The sequence below is a fragment of the Gasterosteus aculeatus genome, chromosome 7, assembly GCF_964276395.1.
Source record: "Gasterosteus aculeatus chromosome 7, fGasAcu3.hap1.1, whole genome shotgun sequence".
Taxonomy (NCBI): domain Eukaryota; kingdom Metazoa; phylum Chordata; class Actinopteri; order Perciformes; family Gasterosteidae; genus Gasterosteus; species Gasterosteus aculeatus.
The window spans coordinates 32,160,561-32,178,093 of NC_135694.1; the positions used below are offsets into that span (position 1 = coordinate 32,160,561).

The 17,533-nt window shown below is 43.3% G+C and overlaps 2 protein-coding genes across 5 annotated transcripts; both read left to right on the forward strand.

The window, feature by feature from the left end:
• Nucleotides 1-906: 906 nt before the first annotated feature.
• oatx (organic anion transporter X) lies at nucleotides 907-11,134 on the forward strand. 4 transcript variants are annotated; one of them, XM_078107124.1, is made up of 16 exons: nucleotides 907-3,125; nucleotides 3,704-3,802; nucleotides 4,062-4,226; nucleotides 4,309-4,382; nucleotides 4,460-4,589; nucleotides 4,929-5,032; nucleotides 5,204-5,358; nucleotides 5,647-5,815; nucleotides 5,937-6,060; nucleotides 6,149-6,264; nucleotides 7,209-7,455; nucleotides 7,545-7,615; nucleotides 7,929-8,037; nucleotides 9,969-10,047; nucleotides 10,260-10,387; nucleotides 10,474-11,134. In XM_078107124.1, exons 2-15 carry the CDS (start codon nucleotides 3,776-3,778, stop codon nucleotides 10,358-10,360), a joined length of 1,671 nt encoding a protein of 556 aa, XP_077963250.1. In that variant the 5' UTR covers nucleotides 907-3,125; nucleotides 3,704-3,775; the 3' UTR covers nucleotides 10,361-10,387; nucleotides 10,474-11,134. The 4 variants fall into 4 exon arrangements, with proteins under 4 accessions (XP_077963250.1, XP_040036018.2, XP_077963251.1 ...); XM_040180084.2 differs by having other exon boundaries at nucleotides 7,209-7,263; nucleotides 7,456-7,615; XM_078107125.1 differs by having other exon boundaries at nucleotides 7,209-7,263.
• Nucleotides 11,135-11,368: 234 nt separating this feature from the next.
• Nucleotides 11,369-16,937, forward strand: pwwp2a (PWWP domain containing 2A). The gene is made up of 2 exons (XM_040180081.2): nucleotides 11,369-12,625; nucleotides 14,213-16,937. Exons 1-2 carry the CDS (start codon nucleotides 11,712-11,714, stop codon nucleotides 15,900-15,902), a joined length of 2,604 nt encoding a protein of 867 aa, XP_040036015.2. The 5' UTR covers nucleotides 11,369-11,711; the 3' UTR covers nucleotides 15,903-16,937.
• The last annotated feature ends 596 nt before the right edge of the window (nucleotides 16,938-17,533 follow it).

Genomic DNA, 17,533 nt, shown 5'->3' on the forward strand with positions numbered 1-17,533 from the left:
TTAGCCGCTGATCCTCGTCAGGTGAATCTAATGAATCATAAAGAAAGTTATTTCAAATATCAAGCAAAAATAAGTGAATACACATAATTTCTACCAACAAAACAAATGATTTGTAACAAAACAGAAAATATGGCCCCAACCGAGACCACCTTTAGTAAGTGTAAGCTTATTGGTTTGGTCCTTAATGTTATTTATGCCGGCCTGCAGATGTGTTTCCTGTCCGCGTTCCTCATTTATTAAGTCATCTATTTGTGAACTTATCAATGGAGAACTATTCAAATTTAGTTCTCCCTTTTAGGCTTCTTTTTAAGATTTTTCCATTGGAATAACATCGTGACAACCATCCCCGTAAAGGGACATTGTCACAATGTGCCTTTGATAGTTAAATACCTCTTTTGTTACAATAAGTTTGTAAATTGGAGGGATACACATTTTAAGTCAACACATTAAGCTTCAATTTAATGTAGCAAAGACTATTGAGAGCTGTTTTCACGATAAACAAGTCATGCTAGAGTAGAAAGTGTGACAAACAACCCTGTAATACACTACTTAGCGCTACTCAGCGAAGTAGCGATCAATTGTGATTAGAAACCTTTCCCCAGCATTAGTATGTGTATATATATATATATATGGGTATTTGTATTATTTATGTATAATATATATATATATTACATTGGTTGTTGTAACAATAAAACATTTTAATTGCGATTAATCGTATTGTAAAATGCAAAATTCAATAATAAATTAAGTAGCGAATGGTGCACTTTTATTTTAAACGTATATAAAAAAGGAAATTTATCAAAGCATAAACAGTATCAGCAATCTATGGATCAATGACTAATAATGAGTAGCAGTTAGAGCGAGGTGGTCCAGCACGGAGGCTAGATTTACTCTGCAAGTCCATTTTAGTAGTATTAGTAGTACAAGTATTTTGTGTCTCAGTCAAAAAGAATAGAAACACACTTGAGAAAATTTGAGACAGAGAAAGTGAGGGAAAGGGAAATAAGGAAAAATGTCACTCTCCAAAAGAAAAGTGGACAGCGAAAGTAGAGCTTTTAATCCTGAATGGACAGACTTGTTTCTGTTAATACTACCACTGGAGCACTACTAAAGACACTACTGTATATTATTGGCTATCGAGTAGACTGTCGAGTAAAAATGACAAACAGAGAAGGGGAAATTCAAGCTTTTCGTCCCATTAATTGAAGCACTTTATTTCAACATGCAAAATTTCAACATTTTATTAATTTTGAAGTTAATGAGAGAAAATTAGTTATATTTGAAGGCATACAAACATGTTCAGTTCTTTGTTATGTGACAATAAATATTGCCAGAGGTTTTTAATCGTTCTGAATTAATTTGATTTGTTAGACGTGTATTGATTATTGTGAGGGTTTCGGGTTTAACCAATGAGGAGTCAGATGACTCAGCAAGGGACATTTGACCTGTGTCATAAAATGTCACCTGTCTATGAATGTGTTACCAGCAGCAGGTAAATGAATCAAGTACTAACAAGCTAACACATGTCATAGAACACGCATGTGTAGTGAAATCTGCTCACTGCACTTTCAATACATAAATACTTGTTAAAGCGGAAATGTCTCATTTATGTATGAATCACAAGTACTGAGTTCTGCCACTTCTGTGGGAGGAAGGGGTTCTGATTGCTTTAAGAAGTTCTCTGAGGGGTCCATAAGGGTTATGTGAGGTTCTGTCTAGTGTCCTTCAGGTTCTGTGAGGTTATCTGAGGGTTAGGGTTGTGTGAGGTTCTCTGCGGGCTCTGTGAGGGTATCTGCGGTTTTGTGAGATTTTCTGAGAATTCTGTGAGGTTCTATTCGGGTTTCCAATGAGTATTATGAAGGTTCTCTAGGTTATGTAAGGTTTTGTGAGTGTTAGGGTTCTGTAAGGTCCCTTGAGGGTAAATTTGGTTACGTGCGGTTTTCCACAGGTTCTCTGAGCGTTCTGTGGAGTTTACGGTTCTCTCAGGTTCTGTGAGGGTCCTTGGAGAGTCTCTGATGGTTCTGTTTTTTTTCTGGTTTTGTGAGGTTCTGTGTGGGTTAGGAGAGGTTCTGTAAGGGGCTCACTAAGGTTTTGTGAGTTTTTGTGAGGTTCCGTGAAAGCGTTAGGGTTAAATTCTGAGAGATTTTCTGAGGATCTGTGAGATTCTCTGATTTTTTTTCAAGTTTCTATGTAGTTTGTATACCAGCACATACACACACACACACACACACACACATATATGTGTGTGTGTGTGTGTGTGTGTGTGTGTGTGTGTATATGTATGTATATACGCTCGTCGTTGGTTGTGCCTCAATGTTGTGTTGTCTGAAGTGGAGCCTGCTGAGATGTTTGTTGGTTGAATCTCCATCTGATGAACTCCAGGAGAGAAGAAGAACTCAGCGAGGAGCGAGGACAGAAAAACAAAGTGAGAGGAAACAAAAGTCAGCTGCATGAAGAAGCACAGGAGACATTAGAAATGTCAGGAGTCACTTACATTACAGCTTAGGAACATTTTATTTGTTTCCTAACAAAGTCAATGAATCAAAGTTAAAATATCTTCATATGTGTTTCAACATGAATAATTTGATGCTAATCTTTATCCATTTTAATCTACGTACCAGTACATAGTTTGGAAACACTAAGCGTGTCCAATCTTTAGAATGATACTCTATAAGATGCCAGTGTGACAAATATCATATAACATCACTGCTTTTAATACCCATCATCATCACTCATCATTTGTGTTGATTAATTGATCGTCAATTAATCTTCAAAATCAGAGTGATACTTTCTAAGAGAGAGGAAGAGAGAGAAAGAGATGGACAGAGAAAGAGAAAAAGAAACAGAATAGACAGAGGGACAGAGAGAGAGAGAGAGAGAAATAGAGAGATTACACTCAACCATTAACTGAAAAACAAATGATTGTTAAGCCAAGGCAAACAGAGGGGGTGGGGGTTCAGTGATGTAACATTGTCTCCGGAATACTAAACAGAAAAAAGACGACTAGGACGGGGAGACACGCGAGAAAGAGAGAAAGAGTTGTTACTGACTGTTCTCTTCATCCTGAAGCCGTCCACCTGCCTGTCCTTTGGTCTGTCTACCTAACTCTTCATCCAGCCCTCACTGTGAGTACATTTCTCTCTGATTTACAGAGAAAACCCTCTTTTCTTTCGGCAGTAATCCTTTAAGAAGTCTCACCAGACTCGTGACAAATATTTCACATTATTAGACTTTACTATAAAACCTCTGATGCAACATTGCTGTAGCGTTATGAATTAGGATAATAAGATTGCACCTCACAATGTGCAGTGAGAAGGAGCAGGTGTGGGCAATTTAGAGGAGGTTTGGAAAAGTTTGGAGCAGGTCTGGAATAATGTGGACTAGTTCTATATAGTTTGGAAAAGGTTTTCAGTTTTTAAACAGCTTGGAGGGAATTTCTGAAACAGCAGTAGAGGAGTTTGGATTTTTCCAAAAGATTCTGTTTCACAATTTTAAACTTGATTCATCAATTCAAAGCCTGTTTACAAATGGAGTCTACCCACTAAAGAAAAGGTTCATGCAAATAATTGTATTTTCATCCATTTTTCTGATGGCACTAAACCTCATCCTGGAAACACTAGTTTATGTTGTTATTGTTATTGTTAGGGAGCAGCACTAACAAACTTCCCCTTGGAGATTAATAAAGTATATATCTATCTATCAGCCATCCTGAGGTTCCTTCAGAACTCTTGGTCCTGCACTGAGGGTCTGCTACTCGGAACCTCCTCTGTGGAGAATGGGCTTTGCTGACCTACTGGAGGAGGTGAGAGAGTTTACTGAACTACTGCTGCTCATGTACTCTGTCTAATACTTCATGTACTCTGATGACATGCTTAATCTACTCTGATCACTACTTAATTTACTTTGAGTAAGGCTATGTACTCTGATTACTGTGTTATGTAATCTGATGACTGGTGCATGTAATGTTGTTACTACGTCTTATCTGTGGCTTGTCAATAATTTGTGACTTGAGATGATGGTGTGAAAATCCCCCCTTTCCTCCTCCCAATTGCCATGGAAAGGTTGGCGGCTTTGGCAGGTACCAGTGGCTCCATGTGACCCTTATAAGTTTACCTGGTCTGTTGATGGCGAGTCAGAACCTGCTGAACAACTTTGTCTCAGGAATTCCTGCCCACCATTGCAGCCTTCCAGCCAATCACAGCCACTACAACTTGTCTCAGTACCAGGTAACTTGTCTTCACCCGTCAGATCAGCTAATCAGTCCCCTGAGTACTATGATACGTAGATAAATGGAATCGGTTGTTACAGGTGGAGGAGAAAGAGTTTATCAAAGCTTTTATCCCCATGGACTCTTCAGGAACAAGACTGGACCGCTGCAAAAGGTTTGTTTATTTTAAGCAAAGTCTTGATTAACAAAGTCACTGTAACATCACTTCCTGTTCCACCTGTTGTTCTTCAGGTATGTTGAGCCTCAGTGGCAGCTGTTAGTACCGAATAACACAGCTAATCTGAGCCAGCTACAGACTGAAGAATGTTTGGACGGATGGACATTTGACAGATCAGAGTTCCTTGCTACCACCGTCTCCGAGGTAACAAGAAAAAAAGCGTATCACTTCAAGACTGAGGTTAATGAAGAGGTTGTTCTGAGAGAGCGAGGTACAATACCCACGAGATATAAATACTGCCCAGATACTGCCCACTTTGATGTCAAAGTGAACCCTAGGCTGTAGTGATACTTTTCTATACAGTACAGTAGTGACAATACCTGCAGTGAGGTACTGCAGGTATTGTAATGATACCTTATCGTGTAGTAATGACATGTTACTAGGTTGTAGTGTTACTTTACTAGGCTACTTTACTAACAGTGATGTTTAGGTGGCTGGAGAGATGTATTCCTACTCTCAGTCTGAATATGTCTTGTTTTCCAGTGGCAGCTGGTGTGTTCTCTGCGTCCTCTCAAACAGATGATTCAGACCATTTATATGGGCGGAGTTTTGACAGGAGCAATTATTTTTGGAGGTCTTTCAGACAGGTAAGGCTCACATTGTAAAACTGACCTGTTAAAACTGCAATCACAGTTTTTTATTACAAGTCCATGTTTTAGGTTGTTATTATGTCCTTCACACCTCTAAAAAGGTAATTTACCATCTGCATTGTTCTCAGTTGCTCTCTCTCTCTCTTTCTCTCTCTCACACCCTCTCAGGTTTGGGAGGCGGTCTATCCTTATATGGTCATACCTCCAGCTTGGTATTCTGGGTTGTAGCTCGGCCCTCTCTCCTTCGTACACCGCCTATTGTATTTTCAGGTTTTTGAGTGGGATGGCAGTGTCCGGCATCATCCTGAATGGAGTCTCACTGAGTACCTTTCTGCTCGTCTCTCTATTTACCTACCCGTCTATCAATTATGAATGTCGGGTTATTTTATTGATTCTTTGTGGAAATTGATGATGTGTTCTCAGAGGTTGATCGACATGTCAGTCTACCTATATGTCTGTCTACCTTTCTATCTGTCTACCTATTTGTCTGTATACCTGTCTATGTGACTGTGTTTACCTGTCTAAATCTCTGTCAATCATGAAGTACAATCGATGATGTGTTGTCAGAGGTTGATGAACAGTTGTCTGTTTGTATACCTGTCTGTCTCCAGAGGTGGAGTGGATCCCAACCAAAGAGAGGACGTTAGTGGGCACGCTGTCTTCCTTCTTTTTTACCTTTGGTCAGATGGTCCTTGCAGGGCTTGCCTATTGGCTGAGAGACTGGAGGAAGTTACAGCTTGTTGCCTGTGCTCCCATGTTCTTGTTCTTCAGCTACAGCTGGTCAGTGTCAATTTTAAAATGGACTAAACCTTTTCTGCTCCCTAATTGGTCGGGGAGTTGTGATCATTTTGCTCTCTGATTGGTCAGGGAGTTGTAATAGTTCTGCTCTCTGATTGGTTAGGTGGTATGTAGAGTCGGCTCGTTGGTTGGTTTTGAACCGTCGGTCTGATGAGGCGTTGAAGAGTCTTCATCGAGTCGCTCGAATCAATGGAAAACCAGAGGTTGTTGACAAACTAACCTTGGAGGTAACCTGCCTTTCCGCTCCGTTCAATATAAATGTAAAAATGTATGACATCCAATCAGAGGCTTAAATTAGTGTGATGTAACCTGCAGGTTCTGCACTCTCACATGAGTAAGGAGATCGAGTCGAGTCGCTCAACGTTCACAGCATACGACCTACTGAGGACCAGGGGGATGAGAAGGATCTCTATCTGTCTGGTGGCTGTCTGGTCAGAAAACACATCGGCTTTACATTACTCACTAAATTTAGATATCATACATTTTCTTATCATAGAAGGTTTGGTTTTTCAAGAGAGGTTTTAAGCGATAATGAGAATTTAGTTATTGACAGTTATTTTATAGGGAAATACATGAATTGGGAACCACAAATTAAAACCAGCAGCCTTTTCAGCCTAGGTAATGTGACCGTGGTTACCACACGAACCAAATGGATTCATTTCATATATGAAGACCATGTTCTGTCAAAAATTGGAAAAAGGCTATGGGTTTGCGCAAATCATTTTGAAACCGACTGTTTCAGGAGCTCACCCCCCCAGGACTCAACCTGAGGAGGTTAGATGGGGTTAAAGAACTAGGCGCTAAAACGTAACATTTCAGACAGAAGGTGAACACAGGGAGATTCACACAGACCATACGATATGATGATATGATTTTTTTAAATTAAAGCATGTGAACGTGTTATGGTGGAAACACAAGTATGAGTCTTAAAAGCATAATATGTCTCCTTGAAATATGAATCTACAAAAAAGTGTGTTTATGGCTTGGGGAATGGTGACTATTGGTGAGATTCTACATTTTAAAAGCAAAAGAGCAGCAATTTGTTGCAGTTTGAAATAAATTCATCACTTTTATTTTTCTTTAATGCAGAAAGAACGTTTTTAGATTGTATTAGTCAGCCGGAAGACAGCTGGGCTCTGTGATGCCTAAACAATAAACCAAATCATGTCTACCGTTCCATGTATCCACCTGTCTACCTATGCATCTATCAACCTGGTCTTCCATCCACCTTTCTACCTATCCAACTGTCTATCTGTATTTCTCTAATCAATCTGTACACCGGTCTACATACCCACCTGTCTACTTGTCTATCTGTCCACCTATCCACCTGTCAAGACTGTCCACTTGTCTCTCAGCAGTATGTTTTCCTTTGCAGGTTCTCAACCAGTTTTGCATACTACGGTTTGGCGATGGACCTACAGAAGTTTGGGGTGAGACAATTACCTGTCCGACTGTCTGTCTGTATTCCTCCCTGTCTGTTTGTCTGTCTGTCTCTCTTTCTGTCTCTCTCCTTCTCCCCGTCTGTGTGCCTGTTTCTTTGTCTTTTTTCTCTCTGGCTGTCTCTCTGTCTGTCTGTCTGCCTGTCTCACCCTTCCTGTCCTCCAATTGGCTGGGTCCTCCAGGTCAGTATCTACCAGATACAGATTATTTTTGGAGCTGTGGATTTTCCCGCTAAACTGGTGGCTCTTGGGATGCTCACCTACCTGGGTAGGAGGGTCTCTCAGGCCACGTGTCTCTTCCTGTCTGCTCTCATCATATTTGCCAACATCTTCGTCCCCACAGGTAAAAGAACAGTCTACAATAATACACAATAGTATACTCTAATGCACATTGCAAACAATATAAATATATGATGTCCTTCTAAGATGCTGTGTTTTAATGTTATAAACTAAATCTAACCCTCAGCTTTGATAAACATGAATGACAGTGGTAACATATTTATATGGTGAGATATAATACCAAAAGTTTAATTTTAAAACACTAAAATACAAACGTATTTGACATTGTTATTATTTGTAATGATAAAAGTCTGTAATGATCATGTCTTGAAATGAAATATCTAAATACTCATTCAGTTCACATTATTAAACCACAGAAATGCAGACCATCAGGACCACCTTGGCTTGCCTTGGGAAAGGTTTTACTTCGGCCTCCTTCACCACCGTCTATCTGTACACCGGAGAGCTCTACCCCACCATCATCAGGTGAGGCAGGCTGTCATTCAGCAAGGCACATCTTTACTGTGAGACACAGCTAGGTACTATCGACATAAAGATGAGGACATATTTACATACTCTACTGTGTACCATCAACATATAAATGAAGACATGTATACATATTACATTACATTTTTATCTGACGCTTTTATGTAAAGCAACTTACAATAAGTGCATTCAACCAAGACGGTACAGACCTAGAACAACAAGAATCAAGAAAGTACCATTTGTTTAGGAAAGCCAAACTACAAAGTGCTATAGCTGCCAACTGAAGTGCTACGTAGTCCAGATATAGTTGGTAGAGGTGTATTTTTAGATGTATTGATTTTCTGCTGTCCTGGTGTCGTTGGCGAGCTCATTCCAACATGTAGGAGCCAGTGAGATGTTGTTAATGGTTGGCGGGCCGGGATGTGAGGTTTGACCAGTGGCAGCTGGTCCATAGAGGGAAATCGTGCGTGGCCCCACCATGAGCGTCGAAAAAAAAAGAAAGTTTTATTAATTTTAGTTTGTTTTGTTTATTATATTAAAAATACATTTTACAAATAGTCAATATTGGACCACCGGCAGCGTCCTTCAAGAAGACCCGACAGGAACTCGGTACGAGAGAAGAACTTTGCCAGAGAAACTAGAGATAAAACAGCTGGACACAGATCAGCCGGACCTCATGAACAGAAAACGGAGCGGCATGAAAGGAAAGCCGCAGATAAATGACGCTTCTGTAGAGACTTCTACACCTGGATGTTTAGCTAGCTAGTTAGCTACGTGCTATGATCACGCAGCGTGTGGCACATTTATATATATATATATATATATATATATATATATATATATATATATATATAAAAATTATAATATATTTATATTGGATATTTATAATAGTTACGATATGGTAGTTATACCATAATCTGAATATTGTTTTATATATATATGGTTATGTGTATATATATATATATATATATATATATATATATATATATATATATATATCTGCAATGAGATTGTTATGTTAGACGTGTTTGGAGAAGACTACTGTAACGGACCGTCTCATCCAGCCGAGGAAACGTTGGCTGCCGTTGCCAGAAAACGGAGCAGACAGGTCCGTATGGATCTCTGCTGGCCAACCGTCTGCCGAACAGCCCTGAGCTGTTAAACGGGTCTTCCTCTTCACGAACATCTGTCTCTAAAGTACTAGCGGCTTTAGCCTGCTAGCTAAACTAAAACAGCTGAGCTAAACTAAAGAAGTGCACACTCAAACTCAAAAGCCGAAGCGTAAAATATTCGTCGCTGCCCGTAGTCGGTGCACAAGAACCACCGCTGTAACCGAGCGTTCTGGCTTTGTGGATGATGCACTCATGACACATTAATAATCGCTGCTACACTACAATAAACAATATAGAGAGATATAGAATTACACCCGCTAAAGTGGCTAGTGAGAGAGACTGCTTTACCCGCCACAGCCGAATTCTACCCACATTTGGCACGTTGGCGGGTGCTAATGCCAAGCCATGGCTATAAGTAAGTTTCCATTAAAGTGCTACTAAAATTGTTAGTATTTTTTTTGTAAGTTCGGCGGGCCGGATTAAAAAACCCAACGGGCTGTATGCAGCCCGGGGGCTGAACTCGGCCCATGTCTGATCTACAGGAAAGTGTTTTTGCTGTAATGTTAGCACTGAGGGAAAGTTGAATTGGCTAGTGTCACACCTGCGTTCCTAGCAGTCAGGAACCTCGGTGTGGGGAGGCAGGGGGGTTAGGACAGTCAGGTCGTTGGTGGTGGTGGTGTGCAGCCATCCACTGATAGATGTCAGTCAGACAGGTAATGTAAGTTGCTTTGGATAAAAGCTTCTGCTAAATGACCTGTAATATAATGTGTAATGTAATGTAATGTAATGTATTGTGTGTGTGTGTGTGTGTGTTTTCAGACAGACAGGAATGGGCTTCGTCTCCACCATGGCGAGGCTTGGCAGCATGGCAGCTCCTGCCGTCCTCATGCTAGACGAGGTGACATCGCTGATTAAAACTATGTTAAAAGAAATTATTTTCTTAATCTCATGTCATTTAGCTGACGCTTTTATCCAAAGCGACTCACAATAATAAAATGTATGTCCTCAAAATAAAGAATAAATATATCTCCCTTGAAGAATCATGGCACGAATCTACTTCTGCTCTTGTCGTTGCTAATGCTAACAGTACTTATGTACTACATTTCCAAGGTATTCCCTGCCCTGCCCAGTATGGTGTATGGGGGTTCGGCAGTATTAGCCGGCTGCTTCGCCTGCTTCCTGCCAGAGACACTGAACATGCCGTTGCCTGACACCATCGAAGACGTGGAGGAGAGATGGTGAGCTCGCAACACTGCTTATCTTAATAAATCAGTAAGAAATGAATAAGCACTTGTCAATAACTGGAAACTGTCTTTGGTGAAAGGTCTGGAACAAGTCCCACCCTTCAAATAGCAGAGGGCGTGTCTTTGAAAGAGGGCATGGACTTTGGGGGTGGAGGCGTGGCATTGGCTGAAGATTGTCCTTTAAAAGAGCTGAAGGAAGCAGAAGGGACGGGACTGAACGCCCTCTGACCAATCAGATGGCTAAACTGGGCCTTGACCAATCCGGAGGCTGGAGGGAACCTCGACCAATCAGACGTCTGGACTGAACCTTCACCAATCAGACAACCAGTGTCATTAATGACAAAATAGGTGTCGGTTTAGGTTTTTAGTATTGAGATTTTTTTCAGAAAGGAATAATATTAATAAATAAAGAGCCTCAGATGTTAGATTATAGATTAACTGTAAGTGAAGCTAAAACACAGCAGTGATGTGTTCTCTAATGAGTTAAGTTTCTGTCATTGCTAATGATAAATCAATAACAATTCAACATAACTGAAACAGTAATGATAGCAGATATGTGTTGTCTTTGTTTCAGGCTGTGTGAAGCTTCAGTTACGTGACGTGACATGAGTCCCGTGACTAAGTGCAGCTCTAGCTTCTTGCAGTTTCTCAGCATTAACCTGTACCCAGATGCTATACTTCAGTGTAGGTACTTATACCTACACTGAAAACTGTCTAAAAGTAAACAAATTTAATCTCTAAGCTTGGTTTGGTTGACTTTTGCACACATGCAGCGATATATGGTCTATTTTGCTCATGTGACATGCTATTCGTCCCCTCACACATCCCTTTTAGTATACAACATTACCATATTTAAAATACCAAAAGTAAAGTAAATCATCTAAACATCTTTACTTATGTTATTCTAATCAGCTACAAATAATAATATGATTGATAAACACAACAAATATGAACATCAGTACACCATGATATTAGATCAACTGTTTGTTGTTTTTTATTGTATTTGTTTGAAAGAAAAATACATATATACACAGATATACAGAAATAAACATTCATAGTAACACATTCTTGAGCAGAAGTTGATCAGCTGTTAATCGAACAGACATGCGTTGGTCTTTTGTGCTCGATGTTTTTGTTTATTGTGAAGAACAGGCTCTTCGGACGTCGTCTGAGCATCACGTACTATGACTCATTGGCCAATCAGACGACACGTTTCATTTGAGTGACAGAACTTCCTGCCAACTCCAGTGTGCCTGCAAAGGAGACAGTGTCGTCGGGGGCGGGGCAAAGCCCCGCTCTCTAAGCACAGCGGAAGAAAATGGCGGCCGTGGCTGCAGAGCCAGGAGCTGGAGCGGTTTCAATAACAACAATAACTGAGTCGACGGACGACGAAGGATCCTCAGAACCGGGTCCGATCGCCCCGGGACTCCCCGGAGCCCCGCTAGAGAACGATGGGTCGCGGGAGTACGGCCCGGCCGTGGAGCTGCTCATATCCCGGGAGGAGGATGGTGGCGAGGTGGAGGAGCGCCGCCATGTCAGGCCGGAGCAGCAGTCCGCGGCGCGAAAAGAGAACGTCGTTAACGATGAACTGACCGGTAACTTCCCGGTTGACCGGTTCAGTCCCGGATTACCGCGAGATTCAGAGGGCGGCGGGGTTTACCGTAGCATCCTAGCGGACCCGCAGTCCTCTGCCGTCTTTCTGCACTCATTCCCGGCCAACCCACCGGTCACCGAGGCCGGATTGTCTCTGGCAGAACCGGCGGAACCGACCACCAATGTGACCGCGGGTCGAGACCGAGGCTACCGGTCTTTAGTCCAACCGGAGCTGAGGCCAGGCCCTGTGGAGGCCGCCATGTCGGACGGTAACAGGCTGTCGGTCCTGGAAGGCTTGGACCCGGAGACGGAGGGTAAGAACCCAGGCGGGACCGAGGAGCTACCGGTCCGCAGCCTTCGGGACTCCTCCCCTTCCTACCGGTCCGCTAAGAGGCGGCTGATGACGGACACCGTAAAACAGGAGAAACCCAACGCAGAAGATTATTCTCGACCGGAACCAGGACCTGAACTCGATCCACATGCTCCAGGACCTGAGCCCAGTGTCGGTGCTGAACCCGATTTAAATCCTGGATCTGAGGTCCGGGTCTCTCTGGACCATGTCATTGATGACGCACTGGTGGTGTCGTTCCGTTTGGGTCCGAAGGTTTTCTCTGGAGTTCTGATGGATGTTTCAAAAAGGTCAAACTCAATTACTATATTGTTTTTTACCCGATCATAGTCCGATTTCCTCTAAGTGATCAATACATTAATTATTTGTAAAAAAATCATCAAAGGGTCGAAATTAGTAGTAATACAACATGTATAACAGTAGTGGACTATGTATGTATACTATATATATATATATGTATGTGTGTGTGTGTGTGTGTGTGTGTGTGTGTGTGTGTGTGTGTATATATGTATGTATGTATATGTGTGTATATATATATGTATATGTATATATGTGTGTGTGTGTGTGTGTGTGTGTGTTCCTACGGTCATGAAATTATCCTAAAATAATTAAGCCAGGAGCCAACTCAAACAATGCCCAATTGGTACATGTCAAATTAATAACAATAAAAACATCTTACACCGGTTCACACATTTAACTATATACTGATTAAGTGCATTACAACACTTTTTTCTAAAAGTTTTCTCTTCATTGACCAGTTGTGTTTACTCGTCCTGCCAGAATGAAGACATGGGTCATAATGAACATCACTGTGTTGTCATGATCATCGACAGTGGATTTTTCTTTTTGGTAGGGCGAAACATCCCAGTATGATTCAATGCAAAAATAGGTATCAAATACGAATTATTACTTCGCCGGTAAATATTTAAGTTTAACAAAATAAGGACATAATAATCTTATTCAAACAATTCAGTATATCAATGAATATATCAATGAATATATATATAAATTATATATAAAACAATATTCAGAATATTATACAACTACCATATAACAATTATAAATGTATTACAATATAAATATATTTATATGAAATCTAATGTATGTGTATATATATTTAGATGAACCTAGTTGCGGAAAGACCAACTCAAAAGCCCCACAAAACACATGTGTAGCGCTGTTAACTTTAACACGGCAACGTGGCGGAGTTAGCTCGTAGCTAACTAGCTAGCTAAACCTGTTTGTGTAGCATCGCTACAGAAGCGCCGGCTTCCCTTTCATGCCGGTCAATTGTCTGATTCTGAGGTCCGGCTGATCTGGGTCCAGCTGTTTTACCTCTAAGTTCTTTTCAAAGAGTTTGGGTCGGGTCTTCTTGGAAGGACTCTGCTCGTCCTCGCTCTTGTTATGCTCTTAAACGGCACGTCGCAAAGACTCGCCCTGACCAGAGCGCAGCATAGGGTGGCGAAGGGCTATGCCCAAAACTGAATGCATTTTAGGACTCTGAAATTCTATCACTCATTAACCCTTATTCAGTGCGGTGAGTTTAAGAAGGACTAAACTGCTTCTTAAACTCACCGCATTGGGACACGGCCCAAGCCCAGCTGACATATGAGGAGAGGACGTGCAGGAAAAGCATAGATTTTGCGCAGGTATATTAATTTACAAATAATACTGGGTATATTCCATGTTTCAAAGTCACAAATGACACTTATTGATTATTTGTAAAATGTATTTGCTCACGGTGGGGCCACGCCCCATTGCCCTCTACGGACTAGCCGCCACTGATCATCAGATTACGGAGCGATAGAAGTGAATTGTGATTGTGTTGTAATGAATTTGTTGAGTTACTAAGGTTCTCATCCTTCTGGTGTTTTTAGGTTTGGACCTTATGGTATTCCCATCACAGTCTTCCCCAGACGGGACGACCAGAGCCGACCTCAGATGTGTGTGCAGTCACCGACCATTGCCGAACCGTCCACCCAACAGGAAGATGTCATTGGTAGCCCAGTGGCATCTCCCCCTTTACAGCCCTGGACCTCCAAACCACCGCCGCTGTTTCAGGACGGAGCGGCGTACCCGCCCCCTCTGTTCATCAGGGATACCTACAACCAGGCCTTACCTCAGCCGCTACCACGCAAGATCAAACGGCCAAAGCGGCGCTACCGCTGCGAGGAGCCAACCTCCATCATGAATGCCATCAAGCTCCGCCCCCGCCAGGTGCTCTGTGACAAGTGCAAAGGTGTGGTGGCATCAGGGGGGCACAGGGAATCACGGCGGGGCGCCGGGGATCTGAGGAGCGAGGACACGTCACGGCGACGCCGACCAGCCGAGGGTCCGATATCCTCTGAGGTTAAACGGCTGAGAAGTGATGACAAAGGGGGACGTCATGCAGACCGACGGCCATTACCAGGGTTGCCTGTGTCATCATCATCCTCACGCCGCGTCCTGAGGGGCGCGGCTTCATCTTCACCATCATCCAGCCGCATGTGTCTGAACCCAAAGAAGGTTCTAGCTAAAGTTCCGGCGATCCACTGCTCTGAAACAAGGCAGGTTCTCAAGAAGCTGCCACCTCGCCGACCCAAAGACCAGATCCAGAACCAGACCCAGGACCAGGACGACACCAAGGCCGTGACCCGAGCAGCTGCCCTCCAGAACCACAACCAGAAGGTCCACTTCACTCGCCGCCTGCAGCATCTCAGCGGCTCCTCCGTGGGCTCCAGTTCTCTCGAGGCTCTTCCCCCGAGGATGCGCCTCAAACCACAAAGGTATCGTACCGACGACAGCCAGGAGTCCTCCTCGCCCCCCCACAAACAGAGCCCTCGCTCATCGCCTCCCAAACCCGCTTCAACCCCTGAACCAGAACCACCCCAAGCTCTGCCCCCTCCCTCACCCACAGAATGTTCTCCGACTCCCCCCTCCACCTTACAGAAGCAGCAGCAGGATGAGGAGGGGGGAGGCGATGAGCAGGTAGTAGCTCCTCCCCCCTGTTCCTCCTCTTCCTCCCACTCAGAGTGCAGCTCCACAGAGACCTTTGACCTCGCCCCTCCAGGAGACCCTCCCTCCTCTTCCTCTCACCCCCCTCCCCCCAAGGCAGGTGAAGGTGAGGAGGAGGAGGAGGAGGAGGAGGATGGAAGTGAATTGAAGAGGCGTCGTAAGTCTTCCACCTCCTCCTCCTCCTCCTCTTCCTCGTCCTCGTCCTCCTCGGTTTTCTCTAAGTTGGTGTCCAAGTGCTCGCTCCCCGATGGCCGCTCCGTGTGCGTCGGCGACATTGTGTGGGCGAAGATCTACGGCTTTCCGTGGTGGCCAGCCCGCGTGCTCTGCATAACGGTGTCTCGGCGAGGAGACACCGGTTTGTCGGTGAGGCAGGAGGCAAGGGTCTCTTGGTTTGGCTCCCCCACCACCTCCTTCCTGCCTCTCACCCAGCTCTCCCCCTTCCTAGAGAGCTTCCAGTCTCGCTTTGACAGGAAGAGGAAGGGTCCTTATCGACGCGCCATCGCCGAGGCCGCCAGCGCCGCCAAGCAACTCACTCCTGAAGTCCGGGCGCTTCTCACCCAGTTTGAGACGTAGCATCAGTTACTACTGCCCCTCCCCCTAAACATGTGCTCCGCCCCCTGAAGATGTTCCCTATACCTAAACATGTCCCCCACCTAAAACAGGAAGTGGTTATGGTTTGTCCTCCTGAGACTGTCCGGCAGAGACTGAAGTAAACACGGACTATGTTCGCTGTCACCAGTGGGTGGGGCCTCTCTGTGTAGTCACCTCCCCGTGTCCTTACAGAGCTTCTCAATTTCAGACAGATTTCATTGCTTCCACTCGCCTCACGGCACCACTCCCATCGTTGATGATGTCACAGTGATGTCATCAGAATACAGGCTCTGGTGCATTGTGGTTACTGTCGGATCCAGATATATGGAACATCCGGATATCTTTGTCTGTAGATCCTGAAGATGCAGCTCTCTGATTGGCTGACAACCCATGATAAGATTAACACTAAATGAGGCGGTGCGGTGATTTGTTGGGTTCCGCTGACCATCGTCAGACTGAAACATTCTTCAGTTTACAACGACTAAAACTGTGAAACAAAAAATGTTGTTCAAATTGAGGCCAGGGGTCTCCGACAGGGTCCAGAGCTGAGGCACAGCGGCTAGATCTTTGTTCGGATTCAGAGACCCCCATGAGGGTTGGTTCAATACAGCAAAATATAGAGCGGATTGGTCTCTGGGATTTAGAATCTCAGATCTCTTTGGACCTGTATCTGATCGATCAGATTCTTTGATCTCTTAATAAGCATGGTTCTGTGATCTGTTTGAGACCCTGGTGCCTCAGTTCCTCAAGACAGACAGATGGACAGGTAGGAGACACTGACTGTTAGACTGGACGGCTAATCATGATGATGATGTGATAAAGGTGCATTTTCCCTCTCTGATACTCGGGTTGGTGGGATAGATTGTCACTCTTTTTACCGTCTGTTTGCAGATCAGAGATACTGAACTAGAAACTTTTGGGACAAAATTACCGAAACAATTATAGCGAATTCATCGAGTCGACTTGTGTATGTTTTTTTCTGATGTTTTAAATCTATTAAAAAAACTGTCAAACTTCTCTTTGAATCGTCGTCATTTGAAGTCTCGCTCGTCTTCTGTGGTGGTTTTACTGTTTTACTGTTTACAGTCACGCCTTGCTAAACAGAACTTCAGATTTTCTCACCTGCAAACAGATGTTTGGTAAACAGGTCTCAGAAATTTTGTTTTTAACATTTATTTTCAATAGAAATCAATTGATTCAAATTATGTCAAACATTTACACAATGCGTTGCAGAATTTTGGTAAAAACAACCCCGATAACCAGAGTGGGAAAATACCGGCGAGTACGAATAAATGTCAAATGGATACAGTGAGATAAGGGATAACACTGGGAAATATGTATAATGAGGAGTCCTGAGCTCCTGGTTGTGTCTCTTGTCTCACACACATCTATCAAGTTTAGCACCCAAACAAATTCTCAAAACGACATAACTGGATTTCATTTTTTCAAATATCAACGCTCTCAATTTAAGGAAGAGCATCAGACACCTGTTTCTCTCTGATGACATCATCAGTGACACCTCTCTCTTTCTCTCTGTCTCTGCAGCACGACTCTGAAGAGCTGCTGACGCTGAGATCCTGCGCTGTGATTGGCTGAGAGGCTGTGCATAGTCA

What these genes read in the sequence shown, in the direction of transcription:
- pwwp2a (XM_040180081.2), top strand. Translation starts at nt 11,712, where the DNA reads ATGGCGGCCGTGGCTGCAGAGCCAGGAGCTGGAGCGGTTTCAATAACA. An exon ending in CTGATGGATGTTTCAAAAAG is followed by an intron (nt 12,626 to 14,212) that starts GTCAAACTCAAT and finishes TGGTGTTTTTAG; the next exon opens with GTTTGGACCTTATGGTATTC.
- oatx (XM_040180082.2), top strand. Translation starts at nt 3,776, where the DNA reads ATGGGCTTTGCTGACCTACTGGAGGAG. An exon ending in TTGCTACCACCGTCTCCGAG is followed by an intron (nt 4,590 to 4,928) that starts GTAACAAGAAAA and finishes CTTGTTTTCCAG; the next exon opens with TGGCAGCTGGTGTGTTCTCT. An exon ending in CTCTACCCCACCATCATCAG is followed by an intron (nt 8,038 to 9,968) that starts GTGAGGCAGGCT and finishes GTGTGTTTTCAG; the next exon opens with ACAGACAGGAATGGGCTTCG.